Genomic DNA, 17,826 nt, shown 5'->3' with positions numbered 1-17,826 from the left:
AATCTAAAATTTGTTGGATTTTTCTAATTAAAAATTAATAATTTGTGTTTTATATTTACAGGTGCCAAACTTATTATTATTATTTTGTCATAGTTTTTTTAATGAATTAAAGTTTTAATTTTATATAATTTATATATCTACTGTTAACTTGCAATTGGAATAATTTGGATTTATTTGTTGGATTTATTTTAATGGAATTATTCAGAAATTAGTTTTTATAAGAAGTATGGTAAGTTCGTATTAAACCTGCATATTTTTAAGATTTAAAATAACGACTGAATTTGTGTTTATGTGATACAAAAATATTTAAACAAACTGCATTTTAATTAGATTTAAAGTCTTAGTTTATCAAATGTTTAAACCTTTTTTTATATTTATTTTATGCTTTTTAATCGTCATAAAGGGCAAACAACTAACAAACCAGTGTCATTATGCATAAGGTGTCTGCTGCTGCATTTAAAACAACATTATTATGATTCACTTAAATAACTAAACTATCTCAATAAATGTCATATTTTGTAATATGATGCCCATCATACCATCTGCGTATTGCTGCATCATAATACTTTAAGTTTTTTAACAATAGCTTTAACTAATGATGAATATTTTACTTTTTTAGATTTCTTACATCTTTGAATGAATTGAACATTTTATAAGAAAATACAAATTATATAAAGAAAGTAAGTTATGTAATTAAAATTAACTAAAAGTTAATAATTTTTAACCTTTTTTGCAAAGTATGTGATGATAAACGAAATGCATGTATTAGTTTTAAAAATAATATTTGTGAAATATAATGTTTTTTTTTTATTTTTATACTTTTTTCCTTACGAAATCATTGAATTTTTATTATAAATATTTGACCATTTCATTGACTGGCATTTTTATTGGTTCAATTCTAAGGGGCTTTCCCATACAGTTTTCCCAAGTGGAGATTAAGTTATATATATTTAATAAATTAAAATTGTTAAAAGTTTAAATGAAATATCAACATATTTGTGTTAATCAATATTTGTTTATATTTTGTGTTTATCAATTTAACATTTACAAGTTAGAGACATCGTTAAAATTTAGGTAAAAAATAAAACCCGACATTTAACTCACTCTATTGTTTAAATATCTAAAATTAAATTTATTAAGTTGTTCATTAATATTAAATTTAGTTACAATAACAGCTTGTTGAAATGCACAGTTATTTTATTAGCTGAAATGGTTGCAGTTATTTTATTAGCTGACTCATATTTAATGTTTCGGTAAATTCCCTATTTTAAAGGTTAAAAATTTATTTGTCCATTAATTTTAGCTAATGTTTTATTAATGGACGGTTAAGCTGTTTTTGTTAATGTTTTTAAGCTGTAGGTATTTACGTTTTTAATATTTTTTTAAATTGCAAAAAGTTAGTTTATATAAATTTAACATTTTCAATTAAAATTTTGTTTATTTTTTTTCATTCATAAACAAAAAGTTAAACATTATAAGCCCATAAAAATATTCAGATCATGATTCATTATTTCTCTTTAATAGTTGTTTAAACACTGTTGTATGATCATTTAACATACCATTGTTATATTGATATTTGCATTGAAGCTGTTTACAAGCTGCTTTAACATTTTATGGACTTTGCTCATCAAGTTTTGTAACCCTTCTTTGTAGTTTTGCAAGTATATGAGTCAGGTTATTTAGCACAAAGAAAAAATCATGAATTCTATTTTAAAAGTTGGCTTAAGATTGTTTTAATATCAGTATAAATTACACTATAAAGCTATTTACTAGAAAAAGTTTGTTAGTTTAGTCTATTTTTTTTTAGTATATAGTGATTCGTTGATATAGAAACTATGTTAGAATGAGAAAATTGTGTAAAAGTATAAATAGTTAGAAACCACTGATTTAAAATATTGAGTCTTTGGTTTAGTTTGTTATTATAACATATTATATATCTATACACAATTTTTGAAATCACTATTTTCAGCAAATTTAATTTTAGAACTGAAATGTCAATTATACAAAAGACTAGACAAAATAAATCAATAAATATCACTTGAATGTAACTGAAGTAGCAAAAATGTATTGTTAATGTGATATATATTGTCATAATTGCTGTCAAACTATATACAAGTGTTTTTGTAAAGCTTTTGGCAAAAGTCATTGCTATTTTATCACTGGTAGTTTATTTTTAAGTCAGTTGTTAGGTTCGTGTGTTGATAATGATGTAATAATGTTGAGTATTGGTTGTGATGTCAAAAAGCTTATTTTTTACGTAACAATGGCTTGAATTTTGTCAACAAAAAGCACGTGTTGTTAAAAACAAGCTAACTTCGTGCTGAAAAGATTAATGACGTATGCTTCCGGTCCAACGTTGCTGATTACATCATTGTTTTTAAGTTTTGCTTCGTGAATATTTTACATCACAGACGTAGACGATGCATTTAAATAATTTAAGAGTTCGGTGTGTTTTATAGGAGCGCGTTTTAAGACGAATCACGTACAAGCTAAGATTGTAATTGCCAGGTTGTGTTTAGTTTATAAGATGTTATTGGCCGGTTTGATTTAATTACTTCTTTTGTCCGCAGAATTAGGCTCGAAATTATTTTTTTGTTTCGTTCAATCTTGCTCGTTTTCTTGGTAAAGTCAGTACCGAAAATTAACTCTCAGCGACTTCTAATTGCAAGCTTCGTTGTCTGGGCGAGCCGTCACATGACCTGTTACGGTCTGTGCGCTAATGACGTCACAATTCTCCCGCCTTTTTCGCGTTTATATGCGCGCTTGTGTTTCTAAGTAGGGCACGCACGCACGCACGCACGCACATACAAAGTGCACGCGCGAGAGAGAGAGGAGTCAACATAAAGTCATGGTCGAACTGTTTCTTTATTTCCAAATTGATTTGTGTATAAGTTTTCAACTCGGCGGGGTTACCAAACTATTAGAAAACTTTTAAACATATTTAGAAACAAAGTCATAGCGACATATTTAAGTATTTGTTTTGTTAGGCAAATAGTTTTGTTGGTATGTGGCAGCGCTTTAAACCAACTCCTACTTAAAAGAGATTAAGTTTTGTTATGAAGGTAATATTAAGGTTTATATAGCATATTACCAATATTACCACAACAAAAAGGGTATTTGAGTTATTCGGTTTGTTTACTAACTATACGATCAGCTGTTGAAAGTGACGACAACTGGCCGCAACTGTCAATCATTATTACGTCATAATTAAGTCGATGAGACAAGTTAACCCAGTCATAAGGTTGAATACGTGAGCTTTGCTTTAAGCTTGGTTTAATTTAGAGTAACGCAACTGATATTAAATTGAAAAGGAAAGTAGAAAGTTAAATTAGTTATGCAGTAATGTATAGTGCTCATGATTTGCACGCGCTAAATATATTAATAACTCTTGTTAAAGAGAACTTACGTAGTTTAATAATAAAGTGAAAAAGGGAACCGATAATAAATTACATTAAAATGACAAAGCATAAGACTGAGGAAGCGTTTGTATTGTTTATAAACCGATATCTACGCGGTAAAGATATTTGAATTTAAAGCTCAGTTATAGAGTGTTGTAGAGAGTGAGTCACTTAACAGTAACTTTCCTTGTTCGGTTTCCTATAAGGTATAGAGTTATAACTGTGCCCCAGGCGGTCCACGAAAACTAATTCGCTTTTTGTTTCTTGTATTTGAGTCGTGACGTGTCATTGAAATGTGGTCGCGCATGGGTGCACATTCACCGGTAAACAAACAAACGCGCAGGAAACACCAGGTCGCGTATTTGTGACAAACGTTTCAGTTTAATTGAATTCTTGTATCGAAGTAATTCTGAAGGGAGAATTGGTAATCAATATAAATATAGGACTGACAGCGAGGGATTACATCAAAGTTAAATTGGAATATCAATCAATTTAGATCAATAGCTTACAACCAGTACAGTTATACCAAAGCTAGTTATTAAAAATTTTTAAATTTTGAACTGAAATATTAAAAGTTTTTATTTGTAAAAGCATTTGTAGATATTAGAACAAATCTACTTGGTTTTTATTGTGGTTGTATTTAAATATTTGTTGTGAAAAATCTACATTTACTTTGGAATATCAAACTTGGATATTATAATTTAATGATCGTGGAGAAGGACAGTGTTATGGTTGGGAATGTTAGATCTGAACAATGCAGCAATAACTTAAAACTTTCTAACAACGAGAATACAATGTGGGGGGACGGATATAATAACCAGAATGTATCTTGGAATGCTTTGTCTTCGTGTAGAATTGATTGGTTTAATCATAAGTCTAATCATGAGCAGAATAGTGGCCCAGTTAGGCCCCATAAACTAAGTAACTCAAGCTATAACGGTGGAGTAGTCGATTATTCAAAAGAAATAGAAAATGATGATTTGGTTTCACATTGCAGTACTGTGCATTCTAGAGGTATAAAACAAAAACACTAATTTGTATAAAGGTTTACTTTGATAAATTTGTTTAATATTGGATATTTTTTGGGGAGTTTTTATTTTTTTCGTAGGGTTTGAATTTATGTTGTTTACGTAATTTGAGTTAAGAGTTTGTATTTTTGTTTCACTTTGTTTAAGTTATTTTTAACTTTAGTTTGTTGTTAAATTCAGATTTATTTATTTTGATTACCTCATATTTAAACATTACCTCATTGAAGTATTTAATATCAAGTTTCACACATTATTCAGGATTTATTGGCCATATAGGATGTCCATTACCTTTTTTACGACACGTTTAATAACTTGATTTTCTTTCGTATAGGTTCTGTGGGTAGTGGACAACAAAAGGGAAAGAATAAAAATCCTTTTACAGCTTTACTTGCTCCACTTGGATCTATTGGTAAGCTTTTATGTCATCCTAAATTTTAATAATTTTGAAACTTGTATTTTGGTGAAACTCTTTGCATCTATTTTTTTGTTTGGAATTTTTTTTTGATTTAAATGTAAAGGTGCCATGTTAAGAGTGTATGCTTGCACCTGTATTAACATTTCTGCTGCCCTTAAAAAATTGTTATTTGACTTTTAGACACAAAAAATGTGAGAGAAATGACATTTTTAAAATTGCATTTTTTCCCCTGTTTATATTTAGCTTGACATATGTGACGTCAAACTATGCTGATTAATTATTCGTAATTAATTATCTCGGTTAATTACGAAACTAAATGTAATTACAAACAAATTTGCCATAAATTGTGCAAAGTCCAGAATTTTAAATAAATTGCAATTTCTTGAAAATATTCAATTTGTAATTACCAAAAAAAGCTCGAAAATTTAAGATTTTCTATTAAATTAAAAAAAAACAATTTGTTATAAATAAGATTTTTAAATTTAAGTTGTCAAGTAAATGATGTAATTATTGACCTTGGCAGTAAGTAAATATGAAAAATATATGTTTAAAATTTTAAACTCCCCATGATTCGTGGAATTTTTTTTAGAATTTAACAAAGAATTTGTAAAATTTTTCACTTTTTAAAATCAGAGAGTCACATTAAAACAAATTAAAGGTCTTGATACCAAATTTAAAAACACAAATCTTAAAATTTTTATTTATTAAACTTAAAAACAATTTTTATCATAATCATTTTTTGTTTTACTAACTTTGTTTTTGAATGGAAATCCTGATATTACAGCTGTGAGCTGTCCTTATATAACCTTTCAATTACCGGCATTTAAACTAATACAGCGTTTCCTTTCAGCCATTAATCTTTATTTGTTACTTGGTTAAATGCAAATAAGAAAACTTTTTTAATTTTCGTTTGTTGTTGCAGTTTTGGTATTTTTTTTGCAAATTAGTAAATGTGTTAATATTTTGTATATATATGTTGCTCATTTAATTCAAGTTTTTGTGTCGTTGTTTTTTTATTGTTAACCCTTCAGTGTTTTTAGCATTGACAGAGGAGCTGGAAAAATATTATGCCTAAATTTTATTCTTTCTTTTTCCATTGCTAACTTTTGTTATTTTTTTAGCATTAACAGAGGACGGTTGTGGAGCTTGCTCTCGGCTTCGTTCAACTCGGAGAAGTTACCACCACAAGATGGAGCAGGGGAGTCAGGAGCAAAACTTTGCTCTTCAACAAAAAGTAAAAAAAAATTTAAAAATAAAATTTTAATTATTAATATAATTAAAAAAACTTTCAAGAGTTTATTATATATCTGCAAAACTAAAAAAGTGAATAATATCTTCATTTTGTTTGCAAAACATTATGATTATTAATTGGTGAAGTCAAGTGTATATTTGGTCAATTTATGTAATGGTTAAAAATATGGTAGGTCTACGTAAATATTTCTATTTGACTTACAAAGTAATACTTTTATCATGCTATGTTTATAAACATTTTTGAATTCTCAATTTTTAGGAGCAAATGGCTCGAATACCAGGTTCATTTCGAGATTCAAACACGGCTCCAACAAGAAAGTTAAGCGTGGATCTTATCAAAACCTACAAGCATATCAATGAGGTAATTATTCTATCCATTATTCATGTGGGTGCCACTTTTAATTAGCTTGTGTCAGTTAGTATAGTGGCTCACTTTAAAATTATGGCAAGCAGGGGAAATAGATTGTTTTGTGGATGTTTTTGTTTCTCAAATAAAGTAGGGGTAAGTGGAAATAATGTGTCGAATTTTGGTTGGTTTAGGTTAAAATAAATCAAATCTAACTAGGTGTGTTTTACAAGTAATTTGGGCAAGTTATCTGTAGTATACAGGTGTTAAAATAAGACTTACTATATACTTTTGAAACTGAATTAATATAAAGCTTAAGTATGTTACAAATCTTGTATAAATGTGTGGTTTTATAAAAAGATTTTACTGTACAACTGGTATATATTAAAGTTGTGTAATATTTTGTAATAGGACTGTGTAACACTGGCTAAAAATACAGGCATCTAGGTACCAATATAGTTACCCCCTATGTTACAACTTAGGTTTACTACACAAAGAAGAAACGTAGAGCCCAGCAGGCAGCCCAGGAAGATGCCAGACCCCAGAAAGAGCGAAGAGTTTTCAATGATGGTTACGATGATAGTAATTATGATTATATTATTAAGAATGGGGAGAAGTGGAATGATAGATATGAGATCGATTCACTTATCGGAAAGGGATCTTTCGGACAGGTAAAAGTTTAATTTAAATCTAAGTTTTGATGGTAGGACTACTATGCTATGGCTTTTAACTTGACAATAAATACTTAGTCTAACTGTATGCAAATTCCATTTATTTTTTAGGAATAATAACTTGGAAATATTTTTGTTTGGTAAATTAAAAACAATCTTTGTTAGTGTTTAAACTGATCCCCATATTTTATTCAGGTTGCCAAAGCTTTTGACCATGAAGAGAAGGAATATGTAGCAATTAAAATCATCAAAAACAAGAAAGCGTTCCACAAACAAGCTCTCATAGAGGTCAGGTTGTTGGAGTTAATGAACCGATATGATGCTGATAATAAATATTATGTTGGTGAGGGACAATTTTGAGTTTATTTTTAATTGTAAAAGATAAAACACCTGTTTTAACAATCTATAAATATTTTATGCCATTTTTTGTTATTTTTAATTATTTCTTTGTTTTCGATTGTAAATTTTGAAGCCATTGTTAAAAATAAATTAATTTTAAAAATAGATCTCCGTTTATAAATAATTTATTTTGTAATATTATATCCAGCAATGTAACTAGTTTTAAATTACCCGGAATTTGAATATTTTTAGTTCGGTTAAAACGACATTTCCACTTTCGAAGTCACCTGTGCTTGGTATTTGAATTACTCTCTTATAATTTATACGATTTACTGAGAAATACGAACTTTAGGGGAGTTTCACTTAATTTGACGAGAAAATTCGCCCAACAGGTACCCACATAACTTTATAAGATCTCTTTTTTTGATATTATTGTCAATAATTGCACCATTTTTTAATTAAAAATCAGAATTTAAAGACTATTAATAGCAAACTAATATATGACAGGATATATTTATTTTGTAATATTTGCTTAAAAACCTTGTTTGAAATTATTAGTTGTACCAACCTTTTTTGTTTACCAAAATGAAAGTAATTTAAAAAGGGAGAAACCCAAATATTTTATTTGTTTAAAAACTTTCTGGGAATTCAGTTAAATTTGAATTTTTGTGGTTAGGTTAAAAATTAACTTTTTTTAAACAATTGTATTTTGTTTATCGCCAACATTCCTTGACTTGTTAAAAATATATAAACCAATTTAAAAATAAAAATTTGTTATGTTACACTTTTGTATACATTATGTGTTAAACTTTGCCGCCATAAAATTTCTATTATTATTTTATAAACAAAGTTTTATGGTGTAGCTAGTTTATATTATCACTCTATTTTTTACAAATTTTTTACAAAATTAATTCTTTTTTCTATCTAGTTATGCACTGCGTTGTTATTCCTATCAACTCCTGAGATAAATATAATTCATTGCGACCTTAAACCAGAAAATATTTTGTTATGCAATCCAAAGCGAAGTGCCATTAAAATAATCGACTTTGGAAGTTCTTGTAGACTTGGTGAAAGGGTAAGTTCATTATTCTGCCAAAGAAATTTAAAATTGTTTTTTAGTAACTTAAGGTTATATAATTTATTTTTCATGGTGATGAAGCTTTTTTTAACAGGTATATATATATACAGTGTATACGAATATATGTAATAAATGAAATATTTCGTCATTCTATTCTAAATTTAGTTGATAGTTTATGTTTTTAAATATAGTAACAAAAGTTTGGTTATTTCTATTTATTTAGAGTTTAATTTAGAACACATTGTTAAATACTTAGTCATCTATTTATAAATAAATGGGGTTTTCATTGTTCTATTTAAAACTAAAGGTATTTTTAGTTTGGATTGTTTAGTTAGAAAATTAAAAAAAATAAAAATAATATAGAGAAACTTATAATTCAATAGTTTGTTTTCTATTACCTTAAACTGTTTACATAATGTTAAATGATTTCGATTAAAAATTGTTTTTTTCTTTTTTTCCAGATCTACCAATATATTCAATCCCGCTTCTACCGTTCACCCGAAGTTCTGCTCGGTATCCCGTATGATATGGCCATCGACATGTGGTCACTTGGTTGTATATTGGTGGAGATGCACACGGGAGAACCGATCTTTGCTGGATCTAATGAGGTCAGCAAACCACTTTAAACTTATTTTTATCAATAAAAAATCCTTTTTTTCCAACTAATTATTTTTGATTCCCTAAACTTATTTCTTCTTTTTATTATAGGAAGATCAAATGAACAAGATAGTTGAGGTCCTTGGGATGCCACCCCAGCACATGTTGGACTCTGCATCCTCCCAGAAAGTCCGGAAGTTGTTTGAGAGGCAACAAGACGGGACCTGGAAGATCAAGAAGCAAGGGAAGAAGGTAAAACACTTCTGCACATTAATATTAATTAAAAAAGCGTTCTTTTATCTTATTTTGTGCTATTATGGTGTTCTAGTATAAGGAACCAGGCACCCGCAAACTCCATGACATCTTGGGAGTGGAAGTTGGAGGACCTGGAGGAAGAAGAACGAATGAAGCCGGACATTCAGAGCAAGATTACCTTAAGTTTAAAGGTAAGGCAACTTCAGAATTTTTTTTACTTCAAAAAATATTTTTGCCCAAATTTTTTTTTTAATTTTTTTCCTACATATTTTAACCTGTCTGTTACCTTCAAGACTTAATCTTACGCATGTTGTCGTATGATGTAAAAGAACGTTTCACTCCATTCTATGCCCTCCAACACACATTCTTTAAGAAAACTGCTGATGGATCAACCAACACAAGTTCAAGCCCAGCTCAAGATCTATCAAGTTCCTCCAGTAAGTATTTTATTTGTGGTCCTTTGTAAAGTTTTAGCGGAAATTAGAATCCCCCAAAAAAGTGGACCCGAATTATCACAATTTTATTTTTATCTTGAGAGCAGTGGTTTATACTTTGCAATTTGTAAATATTTATTCATTTTCCCCGCAGCAGGTAGTAGTTCGTCATGTGGGCGGGCCCGATCTGATCCGGGCACCAATCACAACCCACAAACCCAACAACAGCAAAGTTTAAGCACTTCAGCTGAGATCTACTCTCACGATACTCCCGTCACTTACTCCACCTCTACTGGTATGTTATTAAATAAACTCGGGATGTGATTTAAAAATTTAATTTTTTTAATTTTTCATTTAAAATTTTTTCAGGTTACCCATCCTCATCTTACATCACCCCCTCTAGCACTACAAGTGGTCAAAATATGTCACAAAACACCCCGACCAACCCCCCATATCCATTAGCAACCACAACCCAGTTACCTGGGGGGTTGGTCAACACAAATTCACCCAGATCCCGGAATAACCCTGAGCAGTTTATCCTCAATCAGGGGCCGTCATTTCTGGGGTTCAACCCCCAGTATATTCAATCACCCTCAAACTATTACCCAGGTGGGTCCGGGGATTCAAATTTACCCCCACAAACTTACACGGGGGTAAGATCTATGGACTATGTCCCGGGTCGTAACCCCCAATTTACCCAACCTGACTCCCCGATGGCCGGGGTTCAAGTCCAACAATCGCCCGTCCCCTCATCATGACAAATAGCCACAAGAGGGAGGTCAAGATTATGAGAAATTTTTTCTCAAAGTGAAATTTTTCTCTCCAAGAGAAATTTGTTGCGAAGTTGAGTCCAGTTAAGATGAGGTGATGAAATAACTTTTGCCCAAAAAATGTTTTCAGACAAACTGTTCAACTCCATATAAAGCCTAATGAAAAACACACAGCAACATTGTTTTTCTACGCATTGCACTGATATTGATATAAAAATAAACTTTATGGTTTAATATCAATCAACACTCATTAAATTAAATTACCTGAGATACTTAAAACTAATTCCATCAGAGTGCTTTGAAGGAACGCATCATTCTGATATTCAACATTCTAACAGAAGGAAGAACTGGATAACAACATAATAATGGGCATACAGCTTTGCTGATAAACAATCCAATAAAAGATTGCTGCTATGGTGCTTACATGACTTGTGTAAATATATTTTTACCTCTTTATGACAAGCGGTTCTAATAAAAAAATATGTCGTATTTTCTATTTGTTTGGTTTGGGCAAGGTTAAAGTTTTTTAATATTATGTCAATATTCAAAAAGGCTTTTTCGGTCTGATTGGCTTAACCCCTTTCTATTTTCATTGGAGGTTATGCACAATTTTTAAAAGGTTTGTATTTCTTTTTATGGTATCATAAATTGGAATTGCTGATTCTATAGGCAAAGTACTTTGCTAATTGGTCTACCCAAAAAATAAAAGCACAAATTAAAGTTATTAAAAAGAAATTTATATTTGAAAATACAAGCTTTTGACTGTACATATAAAGGCAAATGACTGTACAGTTTAATAAGAAGTATAATGAATAAAATATAAAGCTTTATAACAATTGCAATTAATGTAAGGACCTGACCTATACAACTTGGTTATATCTAACACTAATGCTTTTAATATAAAAACTATTAATTTAAATGACGAATGCCCTCAAATATTGTTAAATGCAAACTTGGATATTGTAAATTATTTATGACAATGCTGTTAATAAAGCATGGGGCATTACTGAAAATTTGTTCTGTACACTATAGAACTCCTATTTAAATTTGTTAACCCTTCTAAGTTGTACATATGCAAAGAACATGAACCCAACCAAGATCGCGACTTGGGCCACAATATTCTGCCACATCCCCCAAACTCCATATTCTATTCCTTGGAGGTACATATATTCTTCCCCTGTTGTGCTAGGAACATAAAGTTATTCATTAACTAGGTTACTATACCCAAATAGTTACATTTAAATAAAAACCACCTTATGTGTAATGTTAAGTCTACAACAGTCACAGAAAATAAAATACAAACCAATTGATTATTCTTCTATTCGTGAAAGTGTTAATACAAGGGGTGGGTGAGGAGGCATTGTAACCAAATTGTGTAGTGTTGTCGATAAACACCAAACCAGTCATCTCATTAACTGTTAAAGCCTAGAAAAATAAATATAACTAAGTTATTTGAAAATAAAAAATAGTAAAACAAATGCTAATAAAAACAAACATGGTATAATATGAGTTTTTGTTGTGTTGTTTTTAAACAAAGATTTATTTTAATGTATTTTATTCTATTTTTAATATTGAACTTGGTTAAATTTAACATTTTAGTCAAGAAATCCAGAACCAGTCTGTTAACAACAATAAAACATTGTAAGTTTATTGTCATATTAAACTAGTATTATTTGAACCCAATAAAAAGTCAAATCACAAAATATAAAATTTCATAGGCTCACATTGATTCCATATCTAAAAATACTGATGTACTTGACCCACTCTAACCAAACTAACAATGATCCAGTGTTAACTAAGAAGCCTCCAAACAGCATCATTAAAACATAAGGCAGAGCTACCACTGCATTGGCTACTGCAAACACACTAACAGAGGAACTGACCAGAAACGCCAACGAGCTTGCTGAAACAGCAGTTGTGACTAGCGTTAATATAAAGAAAAAGAATTTGCCAACTTCTAGTTGAAATCCTGCAAAATAAAGTTTAATCGATAAAAAGGGTCAGCTTAATATAGTGATTGTAAAATGGTAGTTTAAATGTAAACAGTTGCGTATAATCATTTTAATCTAAAAAAAATTTAGGACTAAAATTTTTGTTTGCAATATTGTAAATATTACCTATCATGAAATAAATAATAACACAGAAAAACAAATTAGGGATAAGTCGATTGGGAATTAAATCTCCAAATATTTGAGAAATAAAATAAACAGAAACTCGATAATATCCACTTGCTGATTCATGTCTAAAAGAATAAAAATATTTATTTAATTCAAAACAATTTGTTTAATATTGGTACCTGTGTATAAACTTTACTTTAAATATGAACTTTTTCTAAATGTTACAATATCAACTTACATAAAATGTGTTCTGTTTTTGATAAAAAGTTCAAGTGCAGATAGGTTTGACATCACTTGGGTCATGATAAGAAAGAAGAAACAACCAGCTCTGTTTTGGTAAAACATTGGTTGTTAAACAAATTAAATACTTTTGTTTAGGGTAAAAAAACTAGTTGTAAAAATTTTACAAATTTATTAAAATTTTGAAAGTGTTTTTTTAAACTACTTTGAGGTTAAAGTTTTTCAAAGTTAATAATTAAACCTTACAAGTAGACAAAGGTGAACTAAAGGTTTACAAGAATGTTTTATTGCTACTAAAACTATTTAATTGAAAAGTTTTTTCATTCAAGCAAAGTTATGCTATAAAAGTTATAATATATTAAATCATTTGTAGATTCTCTTTACAAATTTTTTAAACTCAATTGAAAAAATATAATCAATTGCAATTAATATTTAACAGCAATTATGGTCTTACCTGTTTTGAATTCCACTTTGAAATGAAGTGTTAGTTTGGAAGTAAATAAGTCCAATTAAAGTTGCAAATACGATCATGATTATAACTTGAACGAATGATGTCATTGGGTTTCGAATCAAGTTCAAGAAAGTTCTTCGGAAAACCGTTTTCAACTTAACATAGAATTTAACATAAAAGTTTATTTTATATCTTCGATTATGTTTTAAAAAAAAAACTTTAACAATGTTTTCACAATAAGTTATTACTTGATGAAAAAATCCATTTGCGTAAGTTGTATCAGGAATGTTGTGGCTCATAATTACATCATTACCAGCTTTCTTTTCATAAGTTCCCAAAATTGACTAAAAATATAAAAAGGTTTAATATATAAAATGTTTTAAGTATTCATTTGGTGTCAGTAATATGTTTTGTTTTTAAAACAAAACAAATTTAAACCATCCAATATTAACATTATATAAATTATTTAAAGATTTTACCTCCAAGGCTTTTATCTCATCCATATTGAGTTGAGATTTATTAAATTTCTCCAACAAATATTCACTGTTGTCATCCCTTTCATCAGTTTCCATGGCTACCATGATGTCATCAGCAGTTGGACGAGACTTAGGATCAACTGAGTTGCTACCTGGAACCAAAAAGTTTTTAAAAATCTGTTGGTCAACATCTAAATTTTTTTGAACTAAACCCCAAAAAATTTTTTTTTTTAAATCCATTTAGAGAAACATTAATCTTAACTCCCCCAATACTCAACTGTTACTTGATTGGTCACCGTGATTAGGAATGTTCAACTGACCAATCAGCTTTGAGGTATTAACATCTCCTCCAACAATGTCCAGAAAGAAGTCAGCTGGGTTGTGGAACTGAGGACATGAGTAACCTGGAAGTATTATTAGAAGAAGTTATATATATGGCAAATATGTTTCTACAAAAATCTTCTAAGTGCTTTAGATCATATGGTATAAACTCTATCACAATTTTGTCACATTTTAAAAGGAAAATTATAAGCACTTCTGGATATTATCGCAAAATACATGGTTTTGTTTCTTAAACAATACTTAATTATTTAAAAATAATTATAAATATTCAATAACCACCAACTTACCAATCTCTCCAAAGTAATTGACAGCTTCATTAGTTGCCCCTCTGTACACAACATTGCCCTTATTAAGGATAATTAGTCGGTTAAATAAGGAGAATATTGAGTAACGGGGTTGGTGGATTGACATCACAATGTTACGACCACCGTTGGCTAGTCTGTAGAAAGTATTTAAATAGTTAAAAAAATTATTGTAGTGAAACCTTATTTAAAGCATTTTCTTGAAGTCATATCAATATTTTTACAAACTAATTTTTGAGATGTAAAAAATGACAAAAACTTACTTGAAGAGCAAGAGCACGATGGAGTTTGCCGTGTTTGCATCCAGTCCTGTTGTTGGTTCATCCAGGAACAAAACTGGAGGATCAAGGATCATCTCCATCCCGATGTTTGTCCTCTTCCTCTCCCCCCCAGACACCCCCCTCACAAATTCTGTACCCACCTTGGAGGGGTGAAATTACATATTAATTAGGTTAAAAAAAGTAACTGTTTCTAAAAATTTAATACTTTAATTTTAAACAAAAAAAATTTTAATTTTCACAAGTTTTACTGGTGTATCTGCACAAGCCTGTAGGCCAAGTTGTTCGATGACATCATCAACTTTCTTCTTACGTTCTCTCACTTTGAATTCTCTTGTTGAAAGTCTAAGGTTGGCTGAAAAGGCCAAGTTTTCACGAACTGTTAAAGTCCCCATTACTATATCATCCTACAACAAATTTTATTAGAAACTTTGTTATAATAAATCTGTGAATTATTTTAAACAAATGTATATAATCTTATACCACAATTCCAGTAGAAATTTTACACAATAATAACAGTAAAAATTTTAATAAATTAAATTGATAAAAAATATATAATTAGCATATATTAATGTAAGGCTAAAACCAAAATATTAAATACAAAACTTTACTTTTTTATTTAAAATCTGTAGCCTAGAAATCCAACCTTAATTAACATAATTCTCACCTGTACAACATATCCACTCATGAGTCTAAAATCTTGTGGAGGTTTCTCCCCGTTTAATAAAACAATTCCATCTTTCAATCCTTGTGGGTCTTTACGTTGGGCTAATACGTCCAATAATCTAAAATAATTTAACATTTTTTTTTACCTGTAAAAATTAATATAAAGATAAAATACCTAAGTATACGATTTCGGGTTTGAATCTAGCTAATTACACATTTTAAATTTTGTTTTTATATAAAAAAATAAAATTTATTTATAAATTTAATTAAACTTACGAAGTTTTTCCACTTCCTGTCGGTCCCATGATTGCATTTAATCCTGGGGGTAGCATCCCGCTGGAACATAAAAACATAAATAAATGGCAACACTAGCTTACACGAATTTTTATTGCACCAGAAAATTATTTAGAAAAAAAATTGGAAACCCTGTCACTTTAAGGGGATTTCCCTTACCTGACGCCACATAATATTTCCTTCATAGCTGACTTTCCACAACAAGGTACGTCATCAAGTTTCTGACGTACTTCGTACCGGAGGTCATGAAAGGTCAAGGTCACTTGTTTGTTGGTTGCCATGGCGCGATCGCTCGACTTCACCTTGTTGCTAGGGAAATAAAGTTTGGTTAAAAACGTTTTCACTTATATACAAGAATTTGTTAACTTTTTTCTCTCACATTAAAGTTTGATAACATGATCTGTTTTGTTGTGACGTCATACTACTTCTTATTGGGAAACAAAATACTTTAAAGCGACGTTGCACAAAATTGCGCAACTTTTGACCCAAAACTGAAATCTTAAATTGCTGAAACGGAATGCAATCTTTTACAACGAATATGTTAAAAGTTTAGCATAATAACATCCGGCTAGGTATATAAATAATTTAAATCTAACTGCACGTTTTTAAATCTACCTCTAGATTAAAATTTTAAACATTTCGTCCAATTTGAAGGGGATATTTTGTCATATCAAAAGCCTATTTTCTGCAAGTATTTACACTATTTTATATCCTTAATGCAACGACACAATATATAACATGAACATAGCTTAAACCGCTGCGTAATTGTCAGGTATATACCCTTCTATTACACTACGAATAACAGTAATCCATTTTGCATTGTCACGCTATTTAAGTTGTTAATAAGTTAAATAGCAATCTAAGTTCTAATGTTTTATTACAAGATGTTCAATTTACCATACTAGCTGCTACCTATGTCATACAACGTACAATACCTTTTTACTTATTCATTATTTAAATAAAACTCTTTGGTTACATAACATCGAAAAATAATTGCGCAACGTAGACGTTTGATATTATATAAAGGTTGGCTACAGACAATTAAAAGGTTTAGTCAGATTATAACACGTTCTTAAAACGTTATTTTACCAGTATTTGTATGGAATATAACACAATATATTTAAGTGGTATTAAGTTATGGGTTATAAATGTTAGTTAAAATATTGTTTGGGATTGAACAAAGGTATTGCTAAAGCATAGATAGTACGTAAAAGTTTATAATGTAGAGAACGCAATAAGTTTTATACAAAATGTGACAGCGCATATACTTTTACATTTATCAGAATTTTAAAAGTTTTATAAATTTATTTGTAGAAAGTTACAATAGTAATTTTAACAAGTTAGAACAGTCAAAACATATTTGTTTGCACGTTAAATGATCGAATTATGTAAACAAACGTAAAGTAAATAGTAAGGCAATTTATCTACGCTAGCTTAAGCAATATTAGTTAAATGTTAGTGTGAAAATGTGACAATAAATCAAACTACTTAATCATAATTTATCACTTACCACAGGAAAATGTAGATTAAGTTACAACTAATTTTAATATTTATGGGCACATGCAGTTTATATTGGTTACATTACATTCTAAACTACGGCTTATTTAGCAATTTATGGACAATAAAATCTTTATTCGGTGATATTGAAGGCCTAGTAAGGAATAATTTAAATAAATAAATTTATTTATGTTTGAAAACTTACACTAAAAAGCAACAATCTAACAACCTACACTATTTAAAAGGTTTAATATATTAACACAGTTAACCGCTTTATGTAATTTTAAACAAATTATAACGTACTTACCTTACAGTGAACGAAGTCATATTAACTCCACTATTAGCTAACATCATGCAGATATTAATTGCATAAATATCAAGACAAATATAAACCAATGTTTAAAACGACAAAAGTTCTGTAAGACAACAAACAATAGTTTTGGTTAATTATTCATTAATATTTCGTGATCTGAACCTTTACTTACCTTCCTAAAAAGGACTTACCAAAAACTCCTAATTATAACCTATACTACTCTTTTAAGGCACATGTCAAGGTTTTGGTTCTTAATTAACAAGATCTC

The 17,826-nt window shown here is 29.4% G+C and overlaps 2 protein-coding genes across 5 annotated transcripts; one reads left to right on the top strand and one right to left on the bottom strand.

Moving 5' to 3' along the window:
- Positions 1-151: 151 nt before the first annotated feature.
- On the top strand, positions 152-11,916 carry LOC145753625 (dual specificity tyrosine-phosphorylation-regulated kinase 1A-like). 2 transcript variants are annotated; one of them, XM_082570029.1, is made up of 15 exons: positions 152-229; positions 620-680; positions 4,758-4,835; positions 5,963-6,075; positions 6,352-6,453; positions 6,921-7,109; positions 7,305-7,452; positions 7,701-7,840; positions 8,377-8,523; positions 8,988-9,134; positions 9,235-9,375; positions 9,452-9,569; positions 9,672-9,815; positions 9,967-10,107; positions 10,182-11,915. In XM_082570029.1, the coding sequence occupies exons 4-15, from the start codon at positions 6,031-6,033 to the stop codon at positions 10,568-10,570; spliced, it is 1,851 nt and encodes a 616-aa protein (XP_082426155.1). In that variant the 5' UTR covers positions 152-229; positions 620-680; positions 4,758-4,835; positions 5,963-6,030; the 3' UTR covers positions 10,571-11,915. The 2 variants fall into 2 exon arrangements, with proteins under 2 accessions (XP_082426155.1, XP_082426154.1); XM_082570028.1 differs by lacking the exons at positions 152-229; positions 620-680 and adding an exon at positions 3,994-4,412 and having other exon boundaries at positions 10,182-11,916.
- On the bottom strand, positions 11,281-17,687 carry LOC145753626 (broad substrate specificity ATP-binding cassette transporter ABCG2-like). 3 transcript variants are annotated; one of them, XM_082570031.1, is made up of 16 exons: positions 16,128-16,267; positions 15,908-16,057; positions 15,731-15,790; positions 15,456-15,573; positions 15,040-15,195; positions 14,774-14,931; positions 14,496-14,647; positions 14,145-14,270; positions 13,870-14,018; positions 13,639-13,734; positions 13,394-13,545; positions 12,938-13,027; positions 12,700-12,824; positions 12,307-12,551; positions 11,886-12,007; positions 11,281-11,767 (listed from the first exon to the last, which is right to left on the bottom strand). In XM_082570031.1, exons 1-16 carry the CDS (start codon positions 16,166-16,168, stop codon positions 11,620-11,622), a joined length of 2,088 nt encoding a protein of 695 aa, XP_082426157.1. In that variant the 5' UTR covers positions 16,169-16,267; the 3' UTR covers positions 11,281-11,619. The 3 variants fall into 3 exon arrangements, with proteins under 3 accessions (XP_082426157.1, XP_082426156.1, XP_082426158.1); XM_082570030.1 differs by lacking the exon at positions 16,128-16,267 and adding an exon at positions 17,553-17,687 and having other exon boundaries at positions 11,282-11,767; XM_082570032.1 differs by lacking the exons at positions 15,908-16,057; positions 16,128-16,267 and having other exon boundaries at positions 11,282-11,767; positions 15,456-15,600.
- Between the last annotated feature and the right edge of the window lie 139 nt (positions 17,688-17,826).

Source organism: Corella eumyota, chromosome 5 (genome assembly GCF_963082875.1).
Source record: "Corella eumyota chromosome 5, kaCorEumy4.1, whole genome shotgun sequence".
NCBI classification, from domain to species: Eukaryota; Metazoa; Chordata; class Ascidiacea; order Phlebobranchia; family Corellidae; genus Corella; species Corella eumyota.
The sequence above is the reverse complement of the archived record's forward strand: the minus strand, read 5'-3'. Positions and strand labels throughout refer to the sequence as shown.

Bases quoted from the DNA above. Each gene is read 5' to 3' on its own strand.
- LOC145753625 (XM_082570028.1), top strand. From the start codon at position 4,103: ATGATCGTGGAGAAGGACAGTGTTATGGTTGGGAATGTTAGATCTGAA. The intron at 4,836-5,962 runs GTAAGCTTTTAT...TTATTTTTTTAG, and splicing joins TGCTCCACTTGGATCTATTG to CATTAACAGAGGACGGTTGT. The intron at 7,841-8,376 runs GTACCCACATAA...TTTTCTATCTAG, and splicing joins CGAGAAAATTCGCCCAACAG to TTATGCACTGCGTTGTTATT.
- LOC145753626 (XM_082570030.1), bottom strand. From the start codon at position 17,599: ATGATGTTAGCTAATAGTGGAGTTAATATGACTTCGTTCACTGTAAG. The intron at 14,019-14,144 runs GTTGAGTATTGG...TTTTGGTTCCAG, and splicing joins CGGTGACCAATCAAGTAACA to GTAGCAACTCAGTTGATCCT. The intron at 11,768-11,885 runs GTTTGTATTTTA...TTATGTTCCTAG, and splicing joins AATAGAAGAATAATCAATTG to CACAACAGGGGAAGAATATA.